The sequence below is a fragment of the Tigriopus californicus genome, chromosome 6 (assembly GCF_007210705.1).
Source record: "Tigriopus californicus strain San Diego chromosome 6, Tcal_SD_v2.1, whole genome shotgun sequence".
NCBI lineage: Eukaryota > Metazoa > Arthropoda > Copepoda > Harpacticoida > Harpacticidae > Tigriopus > Tigriopus californicus.
The window spans coordinates 4,097,823-4,110,279 of record NC_081445.1 but is presented as its reverse complement, the minus strand read 5'-3'; the positions used below and the strand labels follow the sequence as shown (position 1 = coordinate 4,110,279).

Sequence of the window (12,457 nt, the reverse complement as noted above, 5' to 3'; positions counted from 1 at the left end):
CTCGAATTGCTGCTCTACGTGAACAGCACCTTCAAGCCCGTATTTTAGCGATGATCCACAAGCCCTCTCTGTTTAAATTTCGGTTTCGGTACGCCAAGAATAGACTGGCAATGTAAAGAGAGAAAATCAATCTCTGAAGAATTTCTTTTGCTTGAAAGGTGGAACTTGTCTTTTTTCAAGTGCCTCCGTTACTTATAGGTTTGTTCATGTTTTGAGTTAGTTGCCTTTCTTTCCTTGACAAGAGCAAATCATTTACGAAATTAAAGTCACATCTATTTTCAACTTAAGATCGCAGAATTTTTGGACTTCCATTAATCCCCCTTCCGACCAAATATTTCGGTTACTGTCGGGTGTTCATGTTCTTTTGATGATGATCACGATATTTGGGAGAGACAAAATCCGACATAGTTAACCAACAAACCTGAATTTGAAGGTATCTCATGTTGTTCCACTCCTCAAAAAGGGAGATCGATCGTTCTTCATGAACTTCAGGCCGACTTACCGCACTTCGAATACTGCGAAGGTGCTTGAGAAGACCACGAAAACGTTCACATTTGGAGACTTCCTTGAAGTCCGACAAGTCAATCCTCTTCATCAACACGAGTTTCGAGCGCATTGTATTACGGTTACCAAATTGATTGGACATGGGCGGTATGTAACGCAGAACAGGTCGTTGAGCATAGAAAACCAAGTTTATGGAGTTATCTATGTCGTTGAGAGACCAGATAGTGGCGCGTCAGTCGAAGTAGTCTTTCTCGACTTTGCCAAGGCTTTTGCCAAGGTAAATCATGGCACATAACCTTTTAGTTAACAGGATCCCCGAGAAAGGGATCCAAGACAAGGTTTTCAATTGTGTAAAAAGAATCCTTCGGGATAGGAAGCCATTGGTTAAGGTTGAGGAATCCGTCAAGGAAGTACCAACGTAATGCCAAGCGACGTGCTCCTCAGGGATCAATGTTAGGTCCTCTCCATCACACCATCTTCATTGCTTTATTTCAAAAGCTAGCAGCTATGTAGTAATTCATTCCTAATTATTCTTATACTTACTCTCTTACTTATTCCTATGCTGGTAATGGAAAATGAGTTTGTGTTAGGATTGGTCAAGTTTCCAATAGTCTGGAAGGGGCTGAGATCAAATGCACTCTGGGGTTCCTAGTTGTAACGCCATGCAATAGCCACTCAACAACCGTTGGGTCGACGGCATTGAACACTCCCCTCAAAGGTAATGGAGGATAATCGACCAGGTTTCACCCATAAGGAATTGAAAACTAATGAACGGCTCAATGAAGATATTTAGTTATGTCAAGAAGGGAAAGCTTTTCGAACGTGCGGTTGGATCTATTGGAAATTTGCTGTAAATCCAGGAACCCAGGAACCCAGGAATGAAATATTATGATGATGCTAACTCGGTACAAGTTGATTCTTCAATCATATCTTGAAGATAATTGGCCCATTTGGGCTCCACTTATTTCAGGAGGGTTGTAGTAAATGTTTTGCAAAACGTTGCAAGATTGAGAGAACTTTAATCCCTTGGAGGGACCAGAATGGTTGGGATTGTAGTACATTATTCAAAGGAGGCGCGAAAGCTTTCTCATTGAGTACGTTTTCGAAAGTTTCCACGTGCTTTCTCCTAACCCAGTTGTCAGGATCACTTTTAATACCCGTGGAAGCTTGACCTGCGTTTTTAGGGCACCTTCAAGCCCTCGAAAATACAGGTTAGTCAAGACAATGAAGTACTCTTTCCTCTTATCTCATGGTTCGAAAAAAGACTTGGACCAAGTTTTCACCCAAATCCAGATCAAACGTATATTTAAGGGCCAGCCTAATCAGCCCATTCCTATTGGCAGGTTGATCAGGCATTTGAATATGGATATAGAAATGAATGATTTTTCCACCCTTATTTGCTTGCCATTACGATCCAAATAGTGTTGGTGGTTGAGAAGTGCAGAACAAAAGAAAACTGTCCTCAATATCAGCCTCAATACGAGACTAACATTATCGTCACCAAAGAGAATGTGTTCACTCTTTTGAAGAGTTTTCAAGATTTTCAAGTCATTACAATGTTTGAGCATAACAAATTCTCATATTTCAGGGACCTTGATACATCCACCATGGCCGACCACACCCTTGATGAGCTGAATGAACATGGGCTAACAAGCGAAAACAGCACGAATTTGAACGGAGCCTTCACAGTCAAGAAGATAGAAGATCTCCTACCCATTCCACAGGGTTTGCCTAATCCCAAGTTCCCCTCCAAATCCGAGTGTAGCTCCACACCCTCGGCCTTGGAGGTCGAGCTTCAAATGCTCGAACCGATTTGGTTTGAGGCCGTGTGTCGGGAAAACAAAGAGGCCACGGTTGAGCAAATCCAAATTCTGGTGGATATCAAGCTTCAACAAGTGCGACAATTGATCCCTGCGCGTTGGATGGCCGAGAAGACATTCAAATCCCATTGCCAAATGTTGGAGCAAATCCACGATAGTCTCGCTCAAGTTCTGACCACCCTGCAATCCAAAGAAATCGACGACAGCTCGGCCAGAATTGAGGAGTATCAAGCCCAACGAGCCATCCAGGATTGGTCCACTTCGAGGCAACCCGATTTTGAGGCCAGCTATCAAGAGGCCTCTCGAGCTTGGTACAAACCCGGCAACGACCCGCTCACCACCCCCTTTACTTGTATTCGAGACAAGTTTGGCAGTTTGATGGCCCGTTATGAGTACGAGAGATCGATCCGACCTGCTTTAGGTGGTGGCGATGTTGGCAGTGGCGGCTCTCCGAATAACAGCGCACCCACCCCTTCGTGCCCAACCTCGTGCCCTGTGACAATGAAACAATTCAATGTGAGCACAAGGATCGATCGTTTTGAAGGCGATCTCAAAGATCCCGATGTGATGGCCATTTTTGCCCGTTGGAAGAGCCAGTGGGAGGCTCTCGTTGAAGAGATGAAGACTCTTCCTGGTTTTGATACGGTCTTGCTCTTCGACAAGTTGCAACAAGTGTTGTCTCCATTGGCCTTAAAATCAGTGTTTCATCATCCTCCTGCTTCTCCACACTCCTACGAAGCTGCCATGAAGGATCTTTGCAATAAATTCGAGGACCCAATGGCCGTGGTCACCCTCTTCATGATGCGAGGTCTCACCCGACGGAGTTCGTCATTGAAGCAATTGCAATACGTCAAGGAGTCCTTTAATTGGCTTCAAAACGTCAAGAGCACGTTTCAACTCGAGAATGTGGACGTTTTCAGCTTTGCCCTCAATAGCACCTTTGTCAAGGCCTTGTCCCGGGATATGATTGCCAAGTGGGATCAATACAAGATTCAGGTGAAGCGTGACTATCGATTGAAGTGCGAGGCTGCCAAGAACAGTGGAGACCCGCTCCCGGAATGGAAATGTGGCATGGTCGAGAATTACGACCAATTCAAGGCCTGGCTTCGTCTTCAGAGTGCCCAGCTCAAGCAATCCACGTCTCGGAAAAGGCCATCCTCCCCTTCCATGACCGAGACCCAACCTCCAATGAAGAAGCGATTGAATGAATCAAGTTGCTTTATTTGCGACCCCGTCAGTCCAAGTCACCGTGTGAGTGCATGCCGTAGAGCACTGTCCATGCCCCTTAAAGTGTGGAAGAAGGTCTGTCAAAATCGCTCCTTTTGCTTTAAGTGTGCCGACTTTCTATAGGATGGCCACCAATGTGACGTGAAGTGCCGTCAGTGTCTTGGCAAGCGGGATAAGATTGATCACCATATTGTCATGTGTCCCTTGAACAAATCCAGAAGTGCTCCCGTGGAGAAGCATCGAGTTGGTCGTCAACCATTTTTCAAGAAGAACGACGGATCAACAATGTCAACAAAGTGTTGATCGAGTCTCCGTAAGGACTGTGTGGTCGGTCACCTGTGGGAAATGGGGATGGGGACTGACGGGCCCCACGAGGAATAAGAGACGAGTCCGGTCTCCGGATGAGCTGATACGAGATCAATGATGCAATTGACATACAATGAAAACCAAATCAATGCCAGAACGTTCTCTGCATGTGCACATGTATGAAGCAGAAGTGACGAATAAAAAAGATGGAACCATGTATTGAACGAGCACTCGCCGATTAGGCGTTGAACTAAATCCAAGCCAGGTTGTGGATGATAGTGGTGGAAGGGACAAGAATCTTACTTTCCGTTCAAGCAAATTGCATCTCATATACAGTTCCATCTCGAAATCCCATTCAATCGATTTCGGGGGATGGAACCGTTTGCTCTTTTGAGGTTTTTCCATTTGTGTTAAATACATGCTTTTACCCTGAGACGCAGCTTCTCTCGTATGTTTAACAAATAGAGTAGCGACAATGGGTCATTCAGTTGAAGTCACTCTTTTCCGCAAACGGAATTGAATTGATCTCTCCCCTATCCAAGAGAAAATCATGTATTTTCAACAAGTGAGTTCTTGACGAGGTTTTTCAACATTTTTACCCCTGCATCGGCATGAACATTTGCCTGCGGATGAAAACAATGAACTCATCTTGCTCAAGGCCGACGCCTATCTTCCACTCAAAATCTGGCAAGCTCTGATGATGACAACTGAGGTCCATCCGCTATCCGTTCGGATCCGTACAGGAATTGCAAAGAAGAAAGTTTTTGCTTGAACGACACCATAATTTCAGGGGAAATCGATGGCTTACCGTGAGTATCCTGAATAGGCTATCCCTAAGGACGAGCACATAAGCAAGGACGAATCGGCCGCCAAATACTTGCTTATTCGAAAGGTCTTGTGGTCATTGGTTCACATTTCATAGATAGGTTCCCTCTCCAATGGCGGTCTATACAGCTGGCACACGGGTCATGTGCCGATTCAATCCAAGATATTATTTCGTTCTGCATATCCAACCAATTGAATAGGTCACGGTTGTGAATGTTCGTGGGACACCTTGGTGAGGGACATGCTGGAGCCGAAGAATCTCTCTGCGTGCATTGCTTGAAAAGTTTCGAGGTAGGATCACTCTCAATCTCACTAACTTCAATTGATTAGGTGATCAGGCAACGAGCAACCACATCCACATCCAAAAAAGGCAAAACATCCCTGGTGACATTGGGGATTTCGGTGACGAAATAACTTGAAATTTGGCCCTTATTGATGGGACTTTTTCCGACAAGAATCTTAAATGACTGATGTTCATTCCTTCCTTAGAAAGCAGATGACAGCTCTCTCGCTCAGACTAACATTTGATGATGGGTGTCCCAATTTTGGGGTTTTCCCATCCTATCGCAAGAATCAACGTGCGACAATCATCATCTTTCTACCATTATCATTACCTCACCCTTGGCAATGATTGCAGATTCGCCAAATTAACCTGTTAAGACAACACAATATGCTGAAATTAAATACTACAAGGAAACTTAGAATTGGCTAGCCTTGGGTATGATCAGAATTCTCAGATTGGAAGGCAAATGCTTCATCAAAATGGTATTACAGCTTGCCTAGAACATTGCCTAACATAAAATGTAAGTATATGTCTTGCCACCTCGGACGTGTTTTCTGACTTATGCTCGTCCCTAGTTTACATGTTCCCTACCAACGTTATGAAGTTGATCCTTGCTGAATAAAAGCTCATATTGAGCCGCTTTATTGGTGACCCCGACGTGATTGTTCGATTTTTGCAACTCATTTTGTTGCTAAAATGGACGAACCAAAAGTATTCGCCGAACAATCTCCTCCGTTTCCCAAGTCTTTGGAGACATCTATTAATGCCGTGTCTCTCAAATTACCAACTTTTGGTCAAATAATCCGAAGGCACGGTTCGCACAAGCCAAAGCGCAATTCGTATTGCGAGGAATCACCGCTGAAGATACCAATAACTACCACCTTCTTTTGGCTTTGGATCAGGACACCGCGAAGCGAGTGGTCAATCTCGTCTACAGTCCGGAACTGGGAGGACGACCATCATGAAAAGAAATGAGTGGTCGTTTGTTTTATGTAACAAATGCAAACAATAATCAATCTTATCTTGTCGATTCTGGCGCTCTGGCAGACTAGGTTGAGATCGCAGCTTATGGGATGCGAGTAAAATACTCACATGTTCTCGGCGGCCAAATGGGTCAACAATCCATTGTTTTGGAACTACGATGTCTGATATCAAGCTAGGGAATCAAGTCTATCTGTGAACTTTCTATGTGACAAATATGCAGCAGGTCATTTTGGGTGAGGATTTTTTGTTGACAAATGACCTCGTTGTTGACCTCTTAAATTATTGGTTGTACAATCCACAATCCAAATTGATAATATTGGGACATTTGGGCAAGGCTTTGGCTCCGTCCCTCGCTATAATACGGACGAGACCAACTTGTCCCTTTTAAGCTATCCTGGACTATTTTCCGGAACTACTGGTCCCAATATTTGGCGAGTCCAAGGTCAAACATATCGTGTTTCATCGGATCCAAACCAATGGCTCATCTGCTTTACCATGTCGATCCCACTGCCGCGTGGTCGGATTCTGAACAAACACAGACTGGCCTAGCGGGATCTTCTCCCGAGCACGGCTGGTTCGATCGAAATAAGCCTTTGGAACCGAATCATCGCGAAGACGTTTGGCATTGGCTTAGTCCAGGGGAATCTGAAATTCAGGCAAAAAGGCTTTCCAGTGAACAGATAATGTTGACCTGAGTGGACGACCAAACAATCACTGGGATGGGGGCATTCCATCTGATCGAGACGTGTTTCGGAGTTCATGCTAGGACTGTACCCAGCTTCGTGAAGACGGCTGCTGGATCATGAAGGCCCTTTCGAATGGTTGTGCCTTGTTGAAGATGGGTGAACATCGGTTCACCAACCAAAAGTGTGACTGGAGTCACAGTGGTGGGGAGGGCCCTTTCTGCAAACTGAATGCCTTGCAGGTGTTCAAACTGTTGAACTGTTGAAGCCACAGGCTGCAAATCAGCCGCCACTTTAGGCGAGGTGCAAGCCTCAAAGGCCGGGGAAGTGTAGGTTCCGTCCAAGGATTGTAGACGAATGATTACCTTGCGCTGTCCCTGAATGATGACTTTCTTGCCCCCAGATACCGACATGGCTAGTGTGCACTGTGCTCCATTAAGGCCGAGTTGATCTGCTACCGAACGTTGCAGAATGGATAGTTGACTTTGGGAGTCTAAGATGACCTGCACTTTAGCTTTGTCACCGGCATCATTGATGACATATGTTATATGAAGGTGGCGCATGAAGGTGACACAATAAAAGTGCAACTTCACCCGCCCCAAGGTTCAGTCCCCTCAAGCTTTCGTCCGTCGCCATCATCAATGCCTAACTTTCCCTCATGCTTTTGGGATTGTTTAAAATTTTAGGCATGTCTAAAAGCTTTTCAACCGCTGCCCGTACGTACACATGTTTGTCACCGTGCATTGTCTCTGGGTGCTCTAGAGCCCTTGTGTAGTTGGAGTCGATGTCACTAGGAGAGGCGATGACTGTTGGCTTCACCAATAAGCACTCTTCGAAGTTCTTGTAACTTTTGAGTATCCGAACGGCCGAGATTATCCAATGTTGTCTCGGCATTGTCCCAAGCAGAGCGAAAAGGCCTGTGCAGGATAATGTCCGCACCACTAAACGTGGGAACCACCTCTTCGGTGGCGGAATAACTGTAAACTCGAAACTTTAATTCTGGTAACACGGGGAAAACATGGATGAAAACTCTTCTCCCTGAGGACGAGTTATTGTACTACCGACCAAAACAAGTTTCTGGTCATTCATCGATTGTAAAATGGTAGATTCAAATTGGTATCCTATCACCTCCTCCAAGACAATGATGGCATTTCATTTGGCTTTATAATAAATAGGAGACTTGCGGAAACGGGAAGATCTTCTTGGGTTCGCAGGGTTGAGGTCGATTGTGGGTTGTTCATCTTGGTCATTGATATTTGTAGAAAACTTTGGCTTCATATGTTTCCTGTTCCTTGTAAACATCGTGCCATCCCTATCAATCATGTAACTTCTTCCTGATCGTCTTGGTCTTATGATTCTTCCCTCCCCCGTCCATTTCTTGAAAATTGGATCTTGCACACAAACGATATATCCATTTCGGAGAGTTGGTAAAGGTGTGGTGGATCGGTCGATATTTGTCTTGGCATACTCGTCGATTCGGAATTTTTGAAAACGGTGGTAATCTAATTCCGTGTTGTTTAACCCGGAGTAAACTTGAGGAGTAGCTGGACAAAGAGTGCGTTGGCGTCTCCCAAAGATCCATTGCGCGGGGCTGAGGCCATCGGAGCGGGGTACATTTCACCAATGAAGGAGGGCCAACTGAAAGCCTGTCCAATCTTGAGCATATTTCGCTAATAAGTTTTTCATAAATTTCACAGCAGCTTCGGCTTGGCCGTTCGACCGAGGATTATATGCCGAAGACGTCTTATGGATGATCTGATATTTTTCACAAAAATGTTTGAATTCAGAGCGGAATTGTGGGCCGCCATCTGTTCGAATCACAGACGGAAGGCCCCAACCAACGAACCAATTCAGGGTACTGTCCGTGACATATCTAGTTTCGGTCTTGGTAAGTTTGGCCACAAAAGGCCAGCCTGAATAACGATCCGCCATAACCAAAAAGTGTTTACCATTGAGCTCAAACAGATCGGCAGAGACCGAATGAAATGGTCTAGATGCTTGGATCTGGATTAATGGTTCGTCTTGTTGATGAGGTCGAGTCTCTTGGCATTTTTCACAAGAGTTAATCATCAGATCAATCTCGTTATTGATACCGGGCCAAAAATATAGCGCCTTTGCCAAGGCTCGGGTTCGTCAAAGTCCCTGGTGGGAACGATGGAGTTCTTTAAGAATGACGGGTCTCGAAGATCGAGGAACAACAATTGGGCCCCCCCCCGAGAATGATCAATTCAGATTGTTCATCGATTGAAAGATCACTCCATTTTGAAGAAACAATTTCGCTGGATTAGAATTTGGCAGTAATTTGGGGACGTCCCCGTTCATTAACGTTTTGATGATGCCTTGGTACATAGGACAATTTTAGCATTGGTAATCAAAGAGGATAGGGAATATTCAGGTGTTACTGTCAGGCTTGCGACGACGGCTAAATCCTCGGAGTCATCCATAGTCTCCGCGGGATCGAATACTGGGGCTCTTGACAAAGCATCCGCAATTTAGTGAGTTTTTCCCTGAACCCAGCGAATATCATAAGTGTAACCGGCCAACTTTTGAAGGATTCTTTGTAAACGAGCATTGTCTACCGCGTCGAGGTTTGTCCCATTGAAGATGCCAAGAAGNCAACTTTTGAAGGATTCTTTGTAAACGAGCATTGTCTACCGCGTCGAGGTTTGTCCCATTGAAGATGCCAAGAAGCAGTTTGTGGTCTGTAACTATAGTGAATTGAGTTCCCAAGAAATAAAGTCGACATCGATGCACAGACCACTGAATGGCTAAAGCTTCCAACTCTGATACAGAATATCTGGTTTTTGCCTCTGTTAAAAAGCGGGATCCATATTGTATCAGATGTATTCGACCCTCATACGTCGTCTGGGTCAAGGCAAACCCAAGTCCTTTTGTTCGGGACGCATTGTTTAACAGAGGTGAGGGGAGATTTGGATCGAAGTGGCGTAGAATCGAACCATTGGGATCGGTCAATACTTTTTTTTACAGAGTCAAACGCTCTCTCGTGATCTGGAAGCCACTGGAAATCGACATTTTTTTTAGAAGGGCTCTGAGTGGACTAGCAATGTGAGCGAGGTCGGGGCTGAATTGTCCAAATTGATTAGCTAAGCCCAAGAATGAGCGAAGATCAGTTATGTTCGCAGGGGTTGGAAACTTGGTGAGAGCGGCAATCTTAGCGGGATCTGGGTTGATGCCATCGGAGCTAACAATAAAGCCAGCAAACTTGACCGAACTTCCAAATTGAGCTTTGGTTTTTGAAAGAGTTATTCCCGCCTTGGAACAACGTTCCAACACTTGCTTGGTACGGACTTAAATTTCTTGTAACGATGAACCGACAATCAAAATGTCTTCCACTATTCTCTTAACACCCCCCAACCCCGCAATAGCACGATCGCCTCTGGCACAATGCTCATCGCCGGAAGCATTTAATCCCATGGGCGCTCTGCAAAACCGGAACCATCCAAACGGAGTTAAGAAGGTAAAGAGGGCGCGTGATTCTTCATCTAATAGGATTTTGCCAATATCCTTTCACCGCATCTAACACAACAAAATACTTCGAGGAGGGAGGAATAGAAGCCATTAACTCTCTTGGAGAAGGGAACGGATGAATCGGGCGCTTGACGTACTTATTGAGTCCTGTGAAATCCACCACGATTCGAACTTTCTTATTTGGCTTCGGAATTACCAAACTGGGACTTGACCAATCTGATGGCTCGACGACAGGTTCAATGATATCCGAAGATTTCATTCTTTGGATCTCAATTTCTGCCTCGTCTCGATAAGCAAATGGAATAACCCGTACAACAGTCACGTGCGTAGGTTTGATTTCCACATCGGTCTTCATAAAGATATGAATTGGTTCTCCATGCATGGGCTTCAAAACATCAGATTCATCGAACATCCTTAGGTAAGCGAGGGAAACTTGAAGGGATCATTCCAAGCGCTATCATATGATGCCATGACAAAAGGATTTCGTCATCGAGCTCTGGAGAAACAAAAGCCATTAAATCTGTCTTATATTTGTCTAAGAAGCGTATCTTCAGATTTACGAATCTTTTGCAAACTAAAGGAGACTTGTTGGCGGCCACAATTTCTTTCTTCACTTCAGTCTGAATCGGAATCTTGTCAAGACGAACAAGGTTGTCAGAAATCAATGTTTCCGTTGCTCCGGTGTCGGTCAACAAACTCATACGAAAGGGGACACCAACATCAGGATAGATATCTACCTTTGGCCTGGGAGTCTCATGGGTGCCACCCATGGAACGAACAAACACGATTGATGAAGAAATTGGCTCAGCTTTGGAAAACGACGAAGACTTAAGATAATGATTGTGTTCCGTTTTGGTCAATCGTTTCGAACAAACCGTTCCAAAATGACCAATTCTTCCGCAAAAATTGCACTCTCTCAATTTTGCTGGACAAGCGCCCGATTTTCCATGGTTTGAAAATCCACATCGGCCACATCGGGTTCCCTCAGGGCCGTGACGATTGTAAACCTGATCAGTTTTTTCTCGCTTGTGCTTAATGAGTTGCAAGTCCTTTCTCTTCTCTCGTTGATAATTTGAAAGCTTTGCAGCGACGACATATGAATCTGGGCCCGCGGATATATTCGACTCAACTTGGGCCGCAGTTTCCCATGCACGGGCGATTTCCACAAGTCCTTGACGAGTGGGTTTGGCTTGCCTCAAAAATTCCTCTCTGAGCTTGCGATCTACAGTTCCCGTAACAAGTCGAAGAATATACAAATCGTCGGTGGTTAGAGCATTCAGATCAGCCTCTTGCCCTTCCATTTGTAGCCTCAAGTACCACTCGCTGAACTTTTCATTTTCCCTCTGGTCGCAACGGAAGAAATTGTATCTCCTCGTGAGTACGGGAATGATGAGGAGAAACATTTCGCGTAGTTTACACAAACAGCCATTGTCGCCCAGAATTGGAGTTGCAGTGTCAATGTGCGTGTCTAACATATGTTGCAGTTTGAGTTCGAGACATGATCGCAAATATCCATGTTGTTCGCCAATGGAAAACGTGTCCATCTGGTTTGACGAATAGTATAGCTCAAAATTAGTGCACCATGCGCGAAACTCGGCCAAATTGGAATCCACCGTCAATTTTTCAGGTTTTAAAGCGTTATTGATATGAGTTGGGGATTGCGACGTTAATGTAGCACCAACGGTTGGATTTGAATTGGAGCTGGGCGCTAATTGACCTGAGAGTACTCGAATTTCTGATTTTGCATCGTCAACAAATGAAATCGTGTCAAACACATTCTTGCACAATTCTTCTTGGGTCATTGACGAATCAGAAAGATTTTCCGCCACACAATACCCTGCGAGGGCTTCTTGAACTGCCGGGACCATCTCCTCAGCAATCCGAACCTCTGCTTCGGCTATTGCGATGGCTTCTCTCGTTGGAGTCGTCTTTGCTCCAGATACCAAGCGATTAGCACGCCGATGAGCCCGTTCCAATCTTTGAAGAGTGATCCGAACTCCAGCCCGAGAAGCCTGGACCGTCTCCACTTTGGGCGTCATTATAGATCAAGTATGAGAACAAGGATTTTCTCAAATAGCAGGTAAGACTAACGGCTGCGCCATGTTGGGTGGCTGAATAACTGTAAACTCGAAACTTTAATTCTGGTAACACGGGGAAAACATGGATGAAAACTCTTCTCCCTGAGAACGAGTTTTTGTACTACCTGACACACCGCCGACGCCCTCTAATTAGTGTCGAGGGACGGCGCCTACATGCTCCCAACTAACCATCGAACAAAAAACGCAGTCTATCCTACTTACCCAACCAACACGTATTTCCCCCCCTCAACGTCAACT

At 45.1% G+C, this 12,457-nt stretch overlaps 1 protein-coding gene across 1 annotated transcript in view; it reads left to right on the top strand.

Moving 5' to 3' along the window:
- The window catches only part of LOC131882157 (uncharacterized), an 81,713-nt gene extending 77,632 nt beyond the window's left edge, over window positions 1-4,081 (top strand). The window contains exon 2 of the mRNA XM_059229220.1: window positions 2,093-4,081. Coding sequence (XP_059085203.1) covers window positions 2,112-3,674 — 1,563 coding nt within the window. The 5' untranslated portion in view covers window positions 2,093-2,111 and the 3' untranslated portion in view covers window positions 3,675-4,081. The remainder of the gene's footprint in view (window positions 1-2,092) is intronic.
- The last annotated feature ends 8,376 nt before the right edge of the window (window positions 4,082-12,457 follow it).